Consider the following 17,349-nt stretch of genomic DNA (forward strand, 5'->3'; position numbering starts at 1 on the left):
CCTATTTACCTCACTGCTGGGGCTAGATGGAGGGCAGGAAACCTCTGGCCATCTCCTCACACATCTTCCTTCACCCCGTATAATGGTCACACTGGTCTTATTGCAGGGCCTCTGGGCCACTGAATATAGCTGAGCAGGTTGTCCCATGCACAAGGGTACCAGGCAGAGAAGGTAATGGAGCCCGTGTTCCACTTGCCGAGCAGCGTAACCTGCCCATGGCTATCTCTCAGGATGCCTTTTTCAATTGCACAAAAGAGCTATTTGGGCCAGGACAACCCTGCCACTCCTCAAAATTTTGGAACTTCCTTCTTGCTCTTCCTTCTGCCTATCCCCTTCCCCAGCCAACTCTACATATCACCCAACCAGGTGCTTTCTCATCTCTGAAATCTCACTTTAGGTATGAATTCTTCAAGAAAGTCTTCCTCAAAAAAAAATGTATGAAAGATCAATTAGACCTCTTTTGCCCATATTGCACCATCTCACCTAGAACTAAATAATTACATTAGAATGTTAGCTCTGTCAGGGCTGAGTCTTATCTACCTTCTTCATCATATAACCCCCTTCACTTAGCAGAGAGCTTTGCATAAAGGTTGTGTTGAAAGAATACGTGGAATTAGAGCTGGAGTCCTATCCCATGAACCACCTGAGCGTGACCCAGTGGCCTCTGCACCAACCTTCACCACCACAGGCCATGGCTGGCTCCCTGACACTAGCTTAGGGCACCTCACAAGCTAGAGGTACAGGAGGAGGGCAGTTTTCAGAGGAATATCCACTTTTCTTAGGAGAACCTGCTTCAAAAAACTGCAGGGGGAGTTAAACATCAGAAAGAATGCTCTGATGGACCCACTGGTGTGGCAGAAGGACCTGTTCAGCCAACAGTGAAATCTGCCCCCCTGTGTCCACAATCATTCCTGAGAGCTCAGGATTGGGGATGCGAGGGAGGATGGCTCTGGTGTGGATCAGGTTCAGTCCTCATAGCTGTCTCTCTTCTCGGTTACAGAAGATGCCACCGCTGGTCCTGCACAACCTACTGAGGACCCTGCAAGCTGTGAGTTCTCTCCCTCTGGTCCCTGCCCTGGGGAGGGTCGAACACCTGGGATGTCAGTGGAGGCTGGGGGAGGAATTCAGGGAGAGGGGACTGGGTCCTGATCTTGGTGGTAATAGAAGAGCATGGATTGGGGTGGGACAGGTGCAGGGAAGAAGCAGGAGAACTCATACAGGCAAGGTTAATGGGGAAAAGGCTTTTGTGAATAAAAGGGAGAAAACGATAAGGTAAAATAATAAGGACAATGTCCCAGGCAGTATGCAGACCTTTACCTGTAAACAGCTTTCGTGACTCCCAGCTCCTCTGCAAGGTGCCCGCTATCTGGCCTCAGACTCCATTTCCAACTCACTTTCCCATGCCTCTCCCTCATGTACCACCCATATCTGCTATATTTAACTTCTTTGCATTCCGCCCACCTGTCCCACACATGCCTTCCCCAGAGCTCTTGCTGACTCACTTCCTGCCCCCAAGGAAGCCCCTTTAGAACAACCTCCCTGCCAAAATCCTGCATTCAACACCCAGCTTCTCTCTCCCATGCTCCCTGATTGCCCCCACACTCCTCTCCCAATTCCTACCCAACCCTGCCCAGAACAAGTGCCCAGCCTGCCCATCTCCCGAGAGGCTCTGTCTTAGTCCATTCGGGCGGGCTACAACAAGCAACCATAGACTGGCTTACACAGCAGAAAGGTATTTCCCATGGTCCTGGAGGCTACACATCTGAGACCAGGGTGTCTGCATGGTCAGGTTCTGGTGAGGACCCTCTTCCAGGTTGAAGGCTGCCAACTTTTCATCATATACTAACATGGTGGAAAGAAGGGGAGAGAGCTCTCTGTGGTCCCTTCTACAAGGGCACTAATGTCATTCATGAGGGCTTCACCTCATGACTTAATTACCTCCCCAAGGCCCCACCTCCTGATACCATTCTGTTGGAAGTTAAGATTTCACCAGATGCATTGGGGCAGGGCAGGAGAGTGGGAGGGGGGAGAGACAAACACTCACCTATAATGAGCACAGTGTATAGAAATCCCATTTCTCTCTTACGAGGGAGAGTTTATGCCATATCATTTCTGAATCCTGGCACCTAGCACATATTAGGTATCTGAGGCTCTGCCACCCATTCCTAAGGAAAAAAAAAAACACACTTGACTTTGCTAAAATCAACAAATCTGTGTGTTTGTAACTCCAGTGCAATCTGATGCACCCCAAGAGACAACCATAGCAGCCCAGACTTCGGCGGCAGCCCAGGAGCCAACCACCAAGCAAAGAAAAAATCTCCTGGGTAAGTCTCTGTCTCTATAACAGATACAACCCAAAGAAATTCTGGCAGCAGGTCTACATGATGCCTCTGTGCACAAAGACAAGCCCAGAAGAAGCAGACATTCATTCATTCACCTGAACACAAAGCACAAATGAGGTGAACACTGCACCCAAACACAGAGTCTCTGCAATAGTAGATTTTGCTGCCTGCACTATACATGGTTTCTCTCCTGGCCCACTCACTCCCTATGAGAGAGAAGCTGGGCCCCTCAGCAAAACTTCTGCACTTTAGGAATTTATACAAGGATAATGGGGGAAGAGAGGAAGAGGTGGGAACTCTCTTTAAATGACATGGCTTTTCTGCTGATGTGATTCTTCTGTTCCAAAATTAGAATCCGTGATAGAGAAAGGTAGATCGGACCTAAAAGATGTCATTGCAAGAGAAAAAAAAAAGGTGGACGAAAGAATTCAAAAGGCTAAAGGTAAGTGCATCTTAAGGCAAAGCCTTGTAGGAACAGGAGTTCTCACCAGCCACCAGCCACCAGCCACCAGCCACGAGCCAACTGGGGAGGTGGGAAAGACCATGCCCTCACCACCACCCTACACAGGAGATCTGGGACTACCTGAGCCCCTCTCCATAGAAATTTCCTTCATTTGTGCCTTCAAATGGCTCAAATTTCTCATCCACTTTAAAAATGCATGGTTGTCTGATACCAGATGCCCTGGGGTCCTACCCCCAACCTTCCACTGCAGTCTGCTTGCTCATTTCTCTTCCTCTCACTCCTGCCCAGGTTGGGGGATAGGGCTCATCCTTTGGCCTCCTGTGAATCTAACCTCCCTCCCTCTGACTTCTGGGTCAGGCCCTCAGAGGTGCAGTGAGGTTGGAAAGAAGATTGAGTTGAGGATGGATTGGGTGGGTAGTGCTTTCGGCCCTTCAAGCCTCATTTGCATTCTCTGCTTTCTTCCAGACGGACTGAAGAAGATATTGGATCCAAGCAGTTTTTTCCCTTGAGAAGCTGTAAAGAATGGGATCTGGGAACTTAACGCCTTAATCATGTGTACGGCTCAGAGCAATTAAATTGAAAGCATTCAACTTGTTGTGTGCCTGTGTTCTGTAGGGTGGGCCTGAGCTGGAGGGAGGAAAGCCCTGCCTGGAGCCCATACCCTGAGCCGGGAACAGCCCCCTTTCAGGACACTGCCTCTAACAAGCCCTTTTAGTCACACTGAGCCACAGCCACATGTGCTGGGCCTCCTGCTCCAAATGCCGCTCGCTTCGGTCTGCCTCCTTCTTCTTCACACAGGGCTCCTAGTGACGTTTGAGCATTTCCAAAAATTAAATAAACTTCCAAAGAACCAGGATTTGTCATCCTGAAAATAGACAAATCCTGAGTTTTTGCTACAAAAGCCACTTCCTTGTGGCATTAGTAAAAAATGCATCCCTGCTGTCTTCCACTCACAATTTCCACACGGGGCCAATTAATTTACTAAGCCTGGCTGGTGTGCTCAGTGGGTTGGGCATCGTCCTGTGCCCTGATGCGAGTGTGCAGGAGGCAGCCAATTGATGTGTCACTTTCACATTAATGTTTCTCCATCTCCCTTCCTCTCTCTTTATAAATCAATAAAAAAAAACTTGAGAGAGAGAGAGAGAAATTGGGACACAGACATACACAGAGGGAAGATTATGTAAAGACACACAAGGATAGATGGCCATGTGACCAAGGAGGCAGGGACTGGTGTGATGCCAACACCAGGAACAAGAAGAGGTAGAGAAGGGTTCTTCCCTACAGGTTTCAGAGAGAGCACGGCCCTGTTGACACCTTGATTTTGAACTTTTAGTCTCCAAAACTAAGTGACAATAAATTTATGTTGTTTTAAGTCATCCAGTTTATGGTAGGAAACTAACACACACCCCTATGCCCATATTCAACATCTCAGCAGGCTACTGGTTCTTCTTATAACTGGAAGATCACAGCCTTTGGCCACCATCACCCATTTCCCCCACCTCCTAAGCCCTGGCAACCGCCAATCTACTTTGTTTCCATGAGTTTGGGGTTTTTTAGATTCCACATATAAATGAGATCATAAAGTATTTGTCTTACTCTGACGTATTTCTCTTAGCACAATATCCTCCAGCTCTACCCATGTTGTTGCAAATAGCAGGATTTCCCTTTTTCTCATGGCTGAATAATAGTCCATCATATTGATATGTATGTCTTTTAGTTTTTACTGCACAGATCTCTTCAGTTAAATTTATTTTTCAGTATTTAATTTTTATTTCATTAGGTTTTTTTAATTTATCTTTACTATTGAAAGTATTACACCACTTCCACCCACCTCTCCATTCTCATCCTGTGAAATCAATGTCTCCACATGTGCTACCTCTTTACCAGATATATAACTCTTCAGAACCAAGTCTATGTGTGATCCATCTCCATATCCTGATACTCAATGGATAATAAATAGATGCTTACTTCACAAATGGCTTGTGTATTTAAAGATGGAGATTCATGTAGGCACCGTCCACTCAGGCCCATACCTGTTCACAACACTTCTCCCATCCTCCCCACTGACAGTACCCACCCAGGCTCTGGTGATATCTGCCTTCCAGCACTCCAACACACCCCAGGTCCTCCTCCTTCCAAGGAGAGAAAACTTTAACCATCTCACACCCAAATCTCTGTGCTTTGGAAGGTACACTGACCATGACAAAGCCTGAAAAGGGGAAACAGTTTCCCAGATACTGTTTCAGAGAAGAACCCAGGCCCAGTGAAATCTTTCATCCCCACAGACAACGGCAGCAGTCCAAAGGCCCTAGCAGACCAACAAGGAAAAAAGGCATAGGCAGCTTCCCCTTGTGGATGTTACTTTAACACGTTACCTTTGTTGGGGTGTGGGGAGCAGAAGGTGGTCTCTCTGACACAAACCACTCAGGACACATACAAACGCATCTGTGTCCAGCTAAAAGGCCAAGCACAGCTTTCCACCCCCCTTCCCACCTCCAATTTCATGAAATGACAAGAAATAATAAACAATTTTAAAAGGATTATTTCTGGGTTTGCAATTGTTTTCCTAAGTTCTAAGTTTATAGAGGTTTGATGTTCAGCTATGAGTGATATTCTAAATCATAGATTTTCAACTGGCATGCCACAAGAATTTTTAAAACATGCGATACCTGACTATTTAGTCAGGAGCACTAACCTCTTTTCCTTTAAATTGTCAAATAAAAAAAAAAATAACAATGGCCAACACAACAACAGACATCCAGTGTGAATGAATCAAAATATATCTCTTTTTTTTTGTCAGATTGACAAAAAATACATTTTTTCGTATGCTGCAGAATTTGAGTAATTAGTTTATGTGTTCTATGAGCTGAAAATCACTGTTCTAAATAAATTATATACAAATTAATAAGAGAAATACTCAATAACACAATTCCAAATATAATGAGAAGGAATAAAGATACATCCACCAACATCTTATCTCTGAAACCAATTGAATTGATTTACCACAAGAAAAATAAATACAGATTTATAAATTCCATTTTGAATGAAAATGGAGAGTACTTACAACTCCAAATAATACTTTCCTTTTTAAAAAAATATTTTTTTATTGATTTCATAGAGGAAGGGTGAGGAAGGGAGAAATAGAAGCATCAATGATGAGAGAGAATCATTGATTGGCCACCTCCTGCACACCCCACACTGGGGATGAAGCCTGCAATCCTGGCATGTGCCCTGACTGAGAATCAAACCATGACCTCCTGGTTCATAAATCAATGCTCAACCACTGAGCCACACCAGCTGGGCCCAAATAGCACTTTCTATGAAGAACTTCTGCCAAGTCCAGTGAAACTGGAACCAAATTGAGGGAAGATGCTGACACAGTGTCCCATGATGACAGCTCATGGGCAGAGCAGACAAATACAACTTCTCTAAAGTGCATGATATACTCAGAGGAACAAAATCAAAGACACCTTGTTTGTAACTAGATCCACCATATGTATGAGACTGCTCCTGAGAAGGAGAACTGAGCACCTAGAAAAGAAAAGCAGAATTAAAGACATAATTAAAGTGTTCCTTAAAAATAAAAGAAAATTTGAATCTGGCTGGGGGAAGGGGATAATGGGGAGTTGTTTGATGGATGAAGAGTTTCAGTTTTGCAAGTTGAAAAAAGTTCTGGAGATTGGTTGTGCAACAACATAAATGTACTTGACACTATTAAACTGTACACTTAGAAATGATTTAGATGGTAAATTCTATGTTATATGTATTTTACCACAAAAAACTCAACTAAAATTAATAATAAAAATGTGAGCCCTAGCCCGTTTGACTCAGTGGATAGAGCCTTGGCCTGGGGACTGAAGGGTCCCAGGTTTGGTTCTGGTCAAGGGTACATGGCCATTGCAGGCTCAATCCCCAGTAGGGGGCATGCAGGAGGCAGCCCATCAATGATTCTCATCAATGATGTCTCTATCTCTCCCTCCCTCTCCCTTCCTCTCTGAAATCAATAAAAATATTTTTTAAATAAATAAAAAATAAAATAAAAACGGGAATCTACAGATTGAAAAGAAAAACAGATTCAAAAAGACAAATGCTGAGAACTGGCTTAATAAAATTTCTTATATTCAAAATTAAAAAAAAGAATCATTAGAAAGAGGGAAGGAGATTAAGTACAAACTTCCAGTTGTAAAATAGGTCACAGGATGTAAACTACAGCCTAGGGAATACAGGGAATATAACTATGTACGGTGATAGGTGGATACTAGACTTATTGTGGTGATCGCTTTGTAAGGTATAAAAATGTTTAATCACTGAGACACTCCTGGGCGCCAGCAAAGGCACAGCGACCACGCCATCTTGGGAAACAGAGCTGCTTGAGACTAGGATCCTGGCCTCAGCACCACCCAGTCTGATCTCAGACGCATACCAGGACCCTGCAGCCACTGGGGACAGAGACCTGTGACCACAGCTACAGACCTGCAGACACGGAAAGCTCAGAAATCCCTGCTGCAGATCCGTGAGTAACAGAGCCCATCCCCCCTTCCCCCAGGATCGCGGGCAGTGCCAGAGTAACTAACTGATAGACCTACCCCTTGCCCTTGCCGGGGCCTCAGCGCTGCAGAAACTTTGGCCTGAAAGTGCGCGAGCACCTTGGAACTGATTCTACGCGCACTGCGGGCTTCGGAGCCCTGGGCTGGGAACATAAGCGCGCGCACCACCAGGAACTGATCCTAAGCGCACTGCAGGCTTCAGAGCCCTGGGCTGGGAGCAAAAACGCGCACAGCACCAGGAACTAATCCTGTGCGCACTGCTGGCATCAGAGCCCTGGGCTGGGAGCATAAGCGCGCACACCACCAGGAACTAATCCTGCGCGCACTGCTGGCATTGGAGCCCTGGGCTGGGAGCAATCGCGCGAACGAGAGTTTGTCCGCCTAGCACAGGCCCAGGGACCCGGTTTCTCAGGGCAGGAGGCAGCACCAAGCACCAGTGACTTGACTGTGTTTCTTATCACCTGCGCCTGAGATCCTGATTTCCTGTGCATTCATACTAAGAGCCAGTGAATCCAATTCCTGGTGTAAGGGCACACAGGGACCCTGATTCTCAAGGTGAGGTTGCGCGAAGCAACAGAGACTCTGATGCTGAACTCTTGGGGAACTCTGACTCCTGGCGCAAGCTAGGGGGCTCTGCTCTGGTTTTAAACACGCTCCAGGGGGGCCTCTATTTCAGCACAGTGCAGGCAGGGTCCCTAATTCTAAGGGCACGTGCGAGGCCACATTGAGTGTTGGCAACACTGACACAGAGCGAGCCTGGTTCCCATCAACCAACAACAACCACACATCTTAGTGTCAGAGCTCTTCAGTGACACTAGGGTGGTGGGAGCCTCCCACTGCACACGGCCCAGGCCCACGCAACTCGACCTTTGAACCATCAGGAGATAATCAGAATGAAGAGACGACACAACACCCAGAGGAAAGACAATGAAGAATCACCAAGAAAGGAAATTAATGAAGCTGAAGCGTGCAACATGACAGAAAAAGAATTCAGAATAATGGTTGTACAATTCATTCACCGGATGGATGAGAAAATCAACAACCTATGCAAGAATCAGGAAGAAATGAAAAGTGATATAGCTACAATCAAAAACACCATGGAAAGTTTCAACAGCAGACTAGAAGAAGCAGAAGACCGAATTAGTGAGTTAGAAGATAAGGCAGAGAAACAAGCTCAATCTGAACAGCAACTGGAGAAAAAAATTAAAAAACAGGAGGAGAGCCTAAGGGAGCTTCAGGACAACATGAAACGAAATAACATACGCATAATAGGGCTGCAAGAAGGACAAGAAGAGCAGCAAGGATTAGAAAATCTATTTGAAGAAATTATGACAGAAAACTTCCCAGATATGGGGAAGAAAAAAGTTACACAAATACAGAGAGTCCCAGGCAAGATGAACCCCAAAAGTCCGACACCAAGACACGTCATAATAACGATGGCAAATGTACAAGACAAAGAGAGAATCTTAAAGGCTGCAAGAGAGAAACAGAGAGTTACCTACAAAGGGTCCCCCATCAGATTATCAAACGATTTCTCAACAGAAACACATCAGGCCAGAAAAGAATGGACGGAAATTTACAAAGTGATGCAAAGCAAAGGACTGAATCCAAGAATACTCTATCCAGCAAGGCTATCATTCAAAATTGAAGGGGAAATAAGAAGCTTCACAGACAAAAAAAGGCTAAGGGAGTTCATCACCACCAAGCCAGCAATGCAAGAAATGCTAAAGGGACTGGTGTAAAAAGAAGAAATAAAAAGCCCAGAAAGAAAGCAGCCACAAAAAAATAGAAATGGCTACAAACAAGTACCTTTCAATAATAACTTTAAATGTAAATGGACTAAATGGTCCAATCAAAAGATATCGAGTGGCTGAATGGATAAAAAAACATGACCCATACATTTGCTGTCTACAAGAGACCCACCTCATTAGAAGGGACTCACACAGACTGAAAGTGAAGGGATGGAAAAATATCTTTCAGGCAAATGGAAATGAAAAAAAAGCTGGGGTAGCAATACTTATATCCGACAAAATAGACCTCAAAGTGAAGGCCATAACAAGAGATAAGGAAGGCCACTTCATAATACTAAAGGGATCAATACAACAAGAGGATATAACCCTGATAAACATATATGCACCCAATGCAGGAGCACCCACATACATAAGAAAACTCCTGGAAGGTATCAGGGGAGAGATCGACAACAATACAATCATAGTAGGGGACTTTAATACACCACTAACATCACTGGATAAATCCGCTAGACAAAAACTCAGCAAAGAAACAGCAATCCTAAATGACTCACTAGATCAGATGGACTTAATTGACATCTTCAGAACACTTCACCCCACAGCTGCGGAATATACATTCCTCTCAGGTGCTCATGGGACATATTCAAAAATAGACCACATATTGGGTCACAAGCAAAGTCTCCACAAATTCAAGAAGATTGAAATCATAAAAAGCATCTTCTCAGACCACGATGGCATAATGTTAGAAATAAACTACAATAAAAACAACCCAAAATACTCAAACACTTGGAAGCTGAATAGCATGTTATTAAATATTGATTGGGTTACCGATGAGATCAAAGAAGAAATTAAAAACATCCTGGACACTAATGACAATGAAAACACAACAATCCAAAACCTATGGGACACAATGAAAGCAGTCCTGAGAGGGAAGTTTATAGCTCTACAGGCCTATCTCAAAAAACAAGAAAAAATGGTAGTTAATCATCTAACTCTACAACTCAAAGAATTAGAAAGAGAGCAACAAGAAAACCCCAGAGTGAGCAGAAGGAAGGAGATAATAAAGATTAGAGCAGAAATAAATGAAATAGAGACCAAAAAAACAATACAGAAAATCAATGAAACCAAGAGCTGGTTCTTTGAAAGGATAAACAAGATTGACAAACCTCTAGCCAGGCTCACCAAGAAGCAAAGAGAGAGGTCCCAAATAAACCAAATCAGAAATGATAGAGGCGAAATAACAACAGACCCCAAAGAAATACAAATGATTGTTAAACAATACTACGGGCAACTCTACTCCAACAAACTAGACAACCTGGAGGAAATGGACAAATTCCTAGAAAAATACAACATTCCAAAACTCAATCAGGAAGAATCTAAAAATCTCAATAGGCCAAAAACTATGGAAGAAATTGAAGCAGTCATCAAAAAGCTTCCAGCAAACAAAAGCCCAGGACCAGACGGCTTCTCAGGGGAGTTTTACCAAACTTTCAAGGAAGAACTGAAACCTATCCTCCTCAGATTACTACAAAAAGTTCAAGAGGATGGAACACTTCCAAACACATTTTATGAAGCTAGCATCACCCTAATACCAAAACCAGGTAAAGACAACACAATGAAAGAGAATTACAGGCCAATATCCCTCATGAACATAGATGCCAAAATCCTCAACAAAATCTTAGCAAATCGGATCCAGCAGTACATCAGAAGGATCATACACCATGACCAAGTAGGATTTATCCCAGGGATGCAAGGATGGTACAACATCCGTAAATCAATAAACGTGATACATCACATAAACAAATTGAAAGAAAAAAACCACATGGTCATATCAATTGATGCAGAAAAAGCATTTGACAAAATCCAACACCCATTTTTGATAAAAACTCTCAGCAAGGTGGGAATAGAAGGATCATACCTCAACATAATAAAAGCCATATATGACAGGCCCACAGCCAACATTATACTCAATGGACAAAAACTAACACCATTTCCCCTAAGAACAGGAACAAGACAGGGATGCCCACTCTCTCCACTCCTGTTCAACATAGTCCTGGAAGTATTAGCCATTGCAATTAGACAAGAAGAAGAAATAAAAGGCATCCAAATAGGAAAAGAGGAAGTAAAACTGTCCTTATTTGCAGATGACATGATATTATACATACAAAACCCTAGAGACTCCATCAAAAAACTACTAGACTTAATACATGAATTTGGCAATGTAGCAGGATACAAAATTAACCCCAAGAAATCCGAGGCATTTCTATATACCAATAGTGAACTTTCAGAAAGAGAGATTATAAAAACAATCCCATTTACCATCGCACCAAAAAAATTAAGATACCTAGGAATAAACTTAACTAAAGAGGTAAAAGACCTCTACTCAGAAAACTACAGAACGTTGAAAAAAGAGATAGAGGAAGACATAAACAGATGGAAGAACATACCATGTTCTTGGATTGGTAGAATCAACATCATTAAAATGTCCATACTACCCAAAGCAATCTATAAACTCAACACACTTCCCATTAAAATACCAATGGCCTTCTTCAAGGATCTAGAACGAACTCTCCAAAAATTCATCTGGAATAAAAAAAGACCCCGAATAGCTGCAGCGATCCTGAGAAAAAACAAAGTAGGTGGGATCTCAATGCCAGATATCAAGCTGTATTACAAAGCCACTGTTCTCAAAACTGCCTGGTACTGGCACAAGAACAGACATATAGATCAGTGGAATAGAATAGAGAGTCCAGAAATTAGCCCGAACCAATATGCTCAATTAATTTTTGACAAAGGAGGCATGAACATACAATGGAGCCAAGATAGTCTCTTCAATAAATGGTGTTGGGAAAATTGGACAGATATATGCAAGAAAATGAAACTAGACCACCAACTTACACCATACACAAGAATAAACTCAAAATGGATAAAGGACTTAAATGTACGACAGGAAACCATAAAAATTCTAGAAGAATACAAAGGCAACAAAATCTCAGACATATGCCAAAGCAATTTCTTCACTGATACAGCTCCTAGGGCAGTTGAAACTAAAGAGAAAATGAACAAATGGGACTACATCAAAATAAAAAGCTTCTGCACAGCAAAAGAAACCATCAACAAAACAACAAGAAAACCCACCTCGTGGGAAAACATATTTGCCAACGTCATATCTGATAAGGGCTTAATCTCCAAAATTTATAGGGAACTCATACAACTTAACAAAAAGAAGATAAACAATCCAATCAAAAAATGGGCAAAGGATCTAAATAGACACTTTTCAAAAGAGGACATTCAGAAAGCCAAGAGACATATGAAAACATGCTCAAAGTCACTAATCATCCGAGAGATGCAAATCAAAACAACAATGAGGTACCATCTCACACCTGTCAGAATGGCCATCATCAACAAATCAACAAACGACAAGTGCTGGAGAGGATGTGGAGAAAAGGGAACCCTCCTGCACTGCTGGTGGGAATGCAGACTGGTGCAGCCACTATGGAAGGCAGTATGGAGGTTCCTCAAAAAATTGGAAATGGAACTCCCATTTGACCCTGTGATCCCACTTCTAGGAATATATCCCAAGAAACCAGAAACACCAATCAGAAAGGATATATGCACCCCGATGTTCATAGCAGCACAATTCACCATAGCTAAGATCTGGAAACAGCCTAAGTGCCCATCAGTAGATGAATGGATTAGAAAACAGTGGTACATCTACACGATGGAATACTATGCTGCTGTAAAAAAAAAAAAAAAAAAAAAGAAGGAACTCCTACCATTTGCAATGGCATGGATGGAACTGGAGAGCATTATGCTAAGTGAAACAAGCCAGTCAATGAAGGAAAAATACCACATGATCTCACTCATTCATGGATAATAAAGACCATTACAAACTTTTGAACAATAATAGATACAGAGGCAGAGCTGCCTCAAACTGATTGTCAAACTGCAGTGGGAAGGCCAGGGAGGGTTGAGGGGGAGGAGGGAGGGGATTAAGAGATCAACCGAAGGACTTGTATGCATCCATATAACCATAACTAATGGACATAAGACACTGGGGGGTAAGGGAGGGCAGGGGTTTGTCAAGGGCGGGGGGGGGAAAAAAGGACACTTATGTAATACCCTTTGTAATACTTTTAGCGAAAAAAAAAAAAAAAGATTTTTCTGAAATATCCTTAGGTGCTTAAAATTAAAAAAAAAAAAAATGTTTAATCACTATGTTGTACACCTGAAAGTAATATCATATTGCATTTCAACTATAATAAAAAAAATTAAAATTTTAAAAAAGAGAATCATTGTGCATTCAGGTAAAACTATCAGCATAGCTACTGAGGAACTGAGGAGGAAGAATCTTATATAACAAAAGCCTAATATACTAAGTGTCTGGTCAACCAGTAGGCCGTTCGACCAATCAAAGTGTAATATGATAATGATATGCTAAGGCAGCTCAACCACTCGCTATGACATGCACTGACCACCAGGGGGCAGACACTCAGACCCGTAGGTTAGTTTGCTGCTGGGGTCCAGCCAATCAGGACTGTGAGAGATGGGCCAGACACACCCTGGAGCCCTCTCACAGTCTCTCCCCAGCTGGCCAACCTCTGGATTCCCTCCCCAGTCCCGACCGTGCACACTTGGGGTCCCTCTGCCTGGTCTGCACCCTCTCACAATCCAGGACCCCTTGGAGGATGTTGGAGAGCTGGTTTCGGCCCAATCCCACAGGCCCACACAAATTTGTGCAGCAGGCCTCTAATATATATTTAGGCTGGCTTCAATCTAACACCAAAAGGGTAGAGAAATCCTTTCAAAGTCCTCTAGAAGAAGAAAAATGAGACCCAAGCATTTTGTACTTCCTCAAATTATTTTACCAGTCTAAAGGTGACAAATATTTTCAGCATGCAAGAATTCAAGACATTCCATTCCTATGACCCTTAAAAAAAAAACCTATTAGATTATAAACTCTAGCTAGCCAAGAGATAAATGGATAAAAAGAGATAAAAGGATTAGCTGAAAGTGCCAACACCTCCCTCTGCCCGCTGGAACCACCTGCTCACCGGCCCGGCCCCCCCACGCCCCACAGACAGGACATTCCACCATTTGGTTGATTTGCATATTACACTTTTATTATATAGGATACTTTGGACCCTGCTCTGTGCATGTGTGCTTAGGAGGTGCGTGAGTGCAAAGGAAGTCAGAGCGAGCACCTGTATCTCCCATTCCATCTTTCTCTTGGCTTCTTGCCTCACACCCCCTCCCTCTGCTGTACCTTCTAGGGAGTGGGTAGCAATTGACCACAAGAGGAGCTAAGGACTCCAATCAGCAGTTTCCTAGGCCAGTCCTGCTACATCAAAGAGAGAGCAAAGGAACCCTGCAAATGCAGGCTGGGTGTAGGGGGTCCTGGAGTCCAAATGACTGCAAAACAGAGCTAGTTACGGCAAATGGAGGTCTGGCTGGCCCACTGGGCCCCTATAACCCCAGCACTGCCCTGAGAAAACTGAGCTGGGCCTGGCATGTGTGAAGTGATATGGCCGGTTGGGGGGGTGTGGGGGTGCAGAGGAGGTTATTTTGGGAGGTAACACGGGAAGGGACCATGTGAAATCCAGGCCACACAAGGGCTGTCTGGGAGAAGAGGCAACTGAGTGTTACGGCTGACCCTTTACAGGAGAGGCTGACCATGGGTTCCCCAGAGAAGCAGGCATGGATTGCATGGGACTTTCCAGTTGTTCAGTTTAAAGCAAAAGGAACACATCTCTAGCCCTGGTCCCTGCTGGGACCTTCCCTCAGAATTCCCTGTCCCTTGTCCTCCCCACCCCAGTCCTTCTCTTCCCCCCTCCCCTTCCCCCCCACCCCACTCAGAATGTCCAGCCCTCCTGTCCCCAGTGCCCTGACAGCTCTCCTCTATCTATCCAGTGGCCTCCAGACCTGGCATAGCGCCCACAGCTCCTATGAATATTCTGTCTCCTTTACTCTCTAGTATTGATTGCCATCCTGGTCCTACATCAAACTAGTAAGTTCTTCACATAGTCTAACCCCCATCCCTTCAGTTACAGCAGATTATTTCATATTCTGCCAATAGTGAAAGTGGAAACCTACGCCACCTGTTAGCAAGCCACCCCACCAAGGAGTTTCCCTCTCCATTCTCCGGCATCCTCTTCTTGCAGGCCTTTCACCTGCTTTTCCATCCCCATAATTTAGCAAGCAGAAACAGAAATCTGTTTCACAAGCACTCTTGGCTCACCACCCCCGTTACTCCTCCTGCTGAGTCCCAGATGGTCCTCTCTCCCTGGGCCCTGCACCCACTGCCATCAGCACTTGGAGAAGAGGCCCTGGTCTCTGGAGACCCTCTAAGGTGTTCAGTCCCCCTCCCTGCCACCCAGGGAGCACAGGACCTGTGCCCACACCCACACCTCGGCTCCAAGTTTCCACCTCCGCCCTAATGTCTTCTCTCAGGGGGAAGTCCCTCTCCACGTCTAGCCTTAATCCTTCCTGCTGCATACCCAAATCCCCTTTCCCGCTTTTCTTTAGGAGACAACCCTCTTCCTCATGAAAGGAAATGAAATCTTTCGCGTTTGCTGCCTCCTCTCTTGAGCAGGGCCCCTCCACCTTCCCAGCCCTAAACCCTGCCAGGCTTGGAGAAGTTCTTGGTAGCTGCTCGCCACAACCCTCCCTGCCCAGAACTCCGGGGACGCCTGCACAGGCGCCTGAGCTGTCCACCAGGACTGGAGCTGGCCACACCCCACTCACCCGCCCTCGGGGTGGGGACCCCCGCAGCCAGCGGCACAGCCACGACGGGGTTAAGGCTAGGGGCCAGGGGGGGAGGGAGGGGGCTGTGAGGGGCGGTGCGGAGCCAATAGGTGGCTGCAGAGTCCCCGAGAACGCGAGCTGGGAGCACGGAGCCAGGAGCCTGAAGCTGAGCGCTCTGGGCTGGGGCCAGGCCGGAGTAGAGCAGAGTAGAGAGGGAGCGCGCCCGCCCCAGCCCCGAGTCCCGCTGCTTTCCCAGCCGCAGCGCGTGCCAGTGGCCACCGCCCAACCATGGAACCTGACAACAGCCCTTGGAAGATCCAGTTCAGGGTCCTGCTGCTGGAGCTGCACCTTGACCCCGAGGCCACTGAGCAGGTGCGGAGCACGGCAGAGGCAGGGGACTTGCCCAGCCAAGGACTAGGGACCCCAGGACTGTCTGATCCGAGATCCCTGCCTGATCCTCCCCGAGCAGTGCGCCTCTAAGGGCGGATGCGCTCAGTTTGGGGGTCTTCCACCCCCTCCCCCACTGTGGGAGCCACACGTCCCTATCCTTGCTTCTTGGAGACGGACAGAAGGACCAGCGCCTCTCCTGGAAGCTCGTCCCCACCAGAGTCGCTCTCTGCCTCCCCAGCCCCGGAGGAGGGGGCTGCCTGAGCACAGGACCCCTCCGGCCTTTGCCAGTCTGAGGTCCTCCACCCAGCCAACCCCTCGGGGTTTCAAAGCTCTGTGGTGGCGCCGCGCTGAAGGGTCCCCGCCACCACTGGGTAGGGGTCCGGATAGAGGGGGGTAATGGAGGGAGCCTGGTGCTGTAGGTGTAGGAGTGGAAAGAAGAGCAATAGCCCGCCCAGTGCTCTCCTAACTAGGAGCTAGCCTACAGGATCCCAGAGAGTGAGAAGGCTGAGGGCTGGGGAACACTGAGAGGGCTGGGGCTTTGGGGAGAATGAAGTATAGTAGCAATCATCTCAGGTGGAAACTGTAGTTTCACTTTAACACTGCTGTTTGGCTTAACAATAGAAAAGTTATTTTGATCTTATAAATCATCCCATTGGACATGGTCCAGTAGGGAATGTGCTAGGGGCAGGGACCGTGGCATAGAAAAATTACTGACTGTCTTAGAAAAACAATGTATTATGATTAAACCCAGCCAGGTGTAACCCCATTTTCCTCCCATTTGTACTTGTGAACTTTTTGTGAATTTTTACCCTGCCAATACTAGGAACAGCTAACGAAATGCCTTGTAGTTGCTGCAAATAAAAGCTTTGCTGTCCCTTGGTCACTACTGCAGCTGCCAGGCTCTCTGTGAAGAGGTATGCGCTGTAGTCAGCTGGCCAGCTTAAGAAAGGCTCTTAAATTTAAATTCTGAGTTGGTGGTCTGTCTCACTGATTGAACCCTAACATTTGGAGGCCCCAGTGAGATTTGAACTCGCACGAAATCTGGTATACAGTGGGTGGTGGTAGTCGCCCTAGACCACCCAAGGGAACCAAGCTGAAGATCAAACTGCCAAGGA

At 45.5% G+C, this 17,349-nt stretch overlaps 1 protein-coding gene across 2 annotated transcripts in view; it reads left to right on the top strand.

The window, feature by feature from the left end:
- The window catches only part of LOC139005481 (extracellular glycoprotein lacritin-like), a 44,042-nt gene extending 40,661 nt beyond the window's left edge, over nt 1–3,381 (top strand). For both annotated transcript variants that reach the window (XR_011470677.1, XM_070407714.1), the window contains exons 2-5: nt 1,001–1,048; nt 2,232–2,324; nt 2,695–2,784; nt 3,271–3,381. Coding sequence is in view for 1 of the 2 variants with exons in the window: in XM_070407714.1 (XP_070263815.1) it covers nt 1,001–1,048; nt 2,232–2,324; nt 2,695–2,784; nt 3,271–3,314 (275 nt within the window). In the remaining variant the exon portion in view is untranslated. The remainder of the gene's footprint in view (nt 1–1,000; nt 1,049–2,231; nt 2,325–2,694; nt 2,785–3,270) is intronic.
- The last annotated feature ends 13,968 nt before the right edge of the window (nt 3,382–17,349 follow it).

Source organism: Myotis yumanensis, unplaced genomic scaffold (assembly GCF_028538775.1).
Source record: "Myotis yumanensis isolate MYYU_CA2020_CCGP unplaced genomic scaffold, mMyoYum1.0.hap1 SCAF_3, whole genome shotgun sequence".
Taxonomy (NCBI): Eukaryota; Metazoa; Chordata; class Mammalia; order Chiroptera; family Vespertilionidae; genus Myotis; species Myotis yumanensis.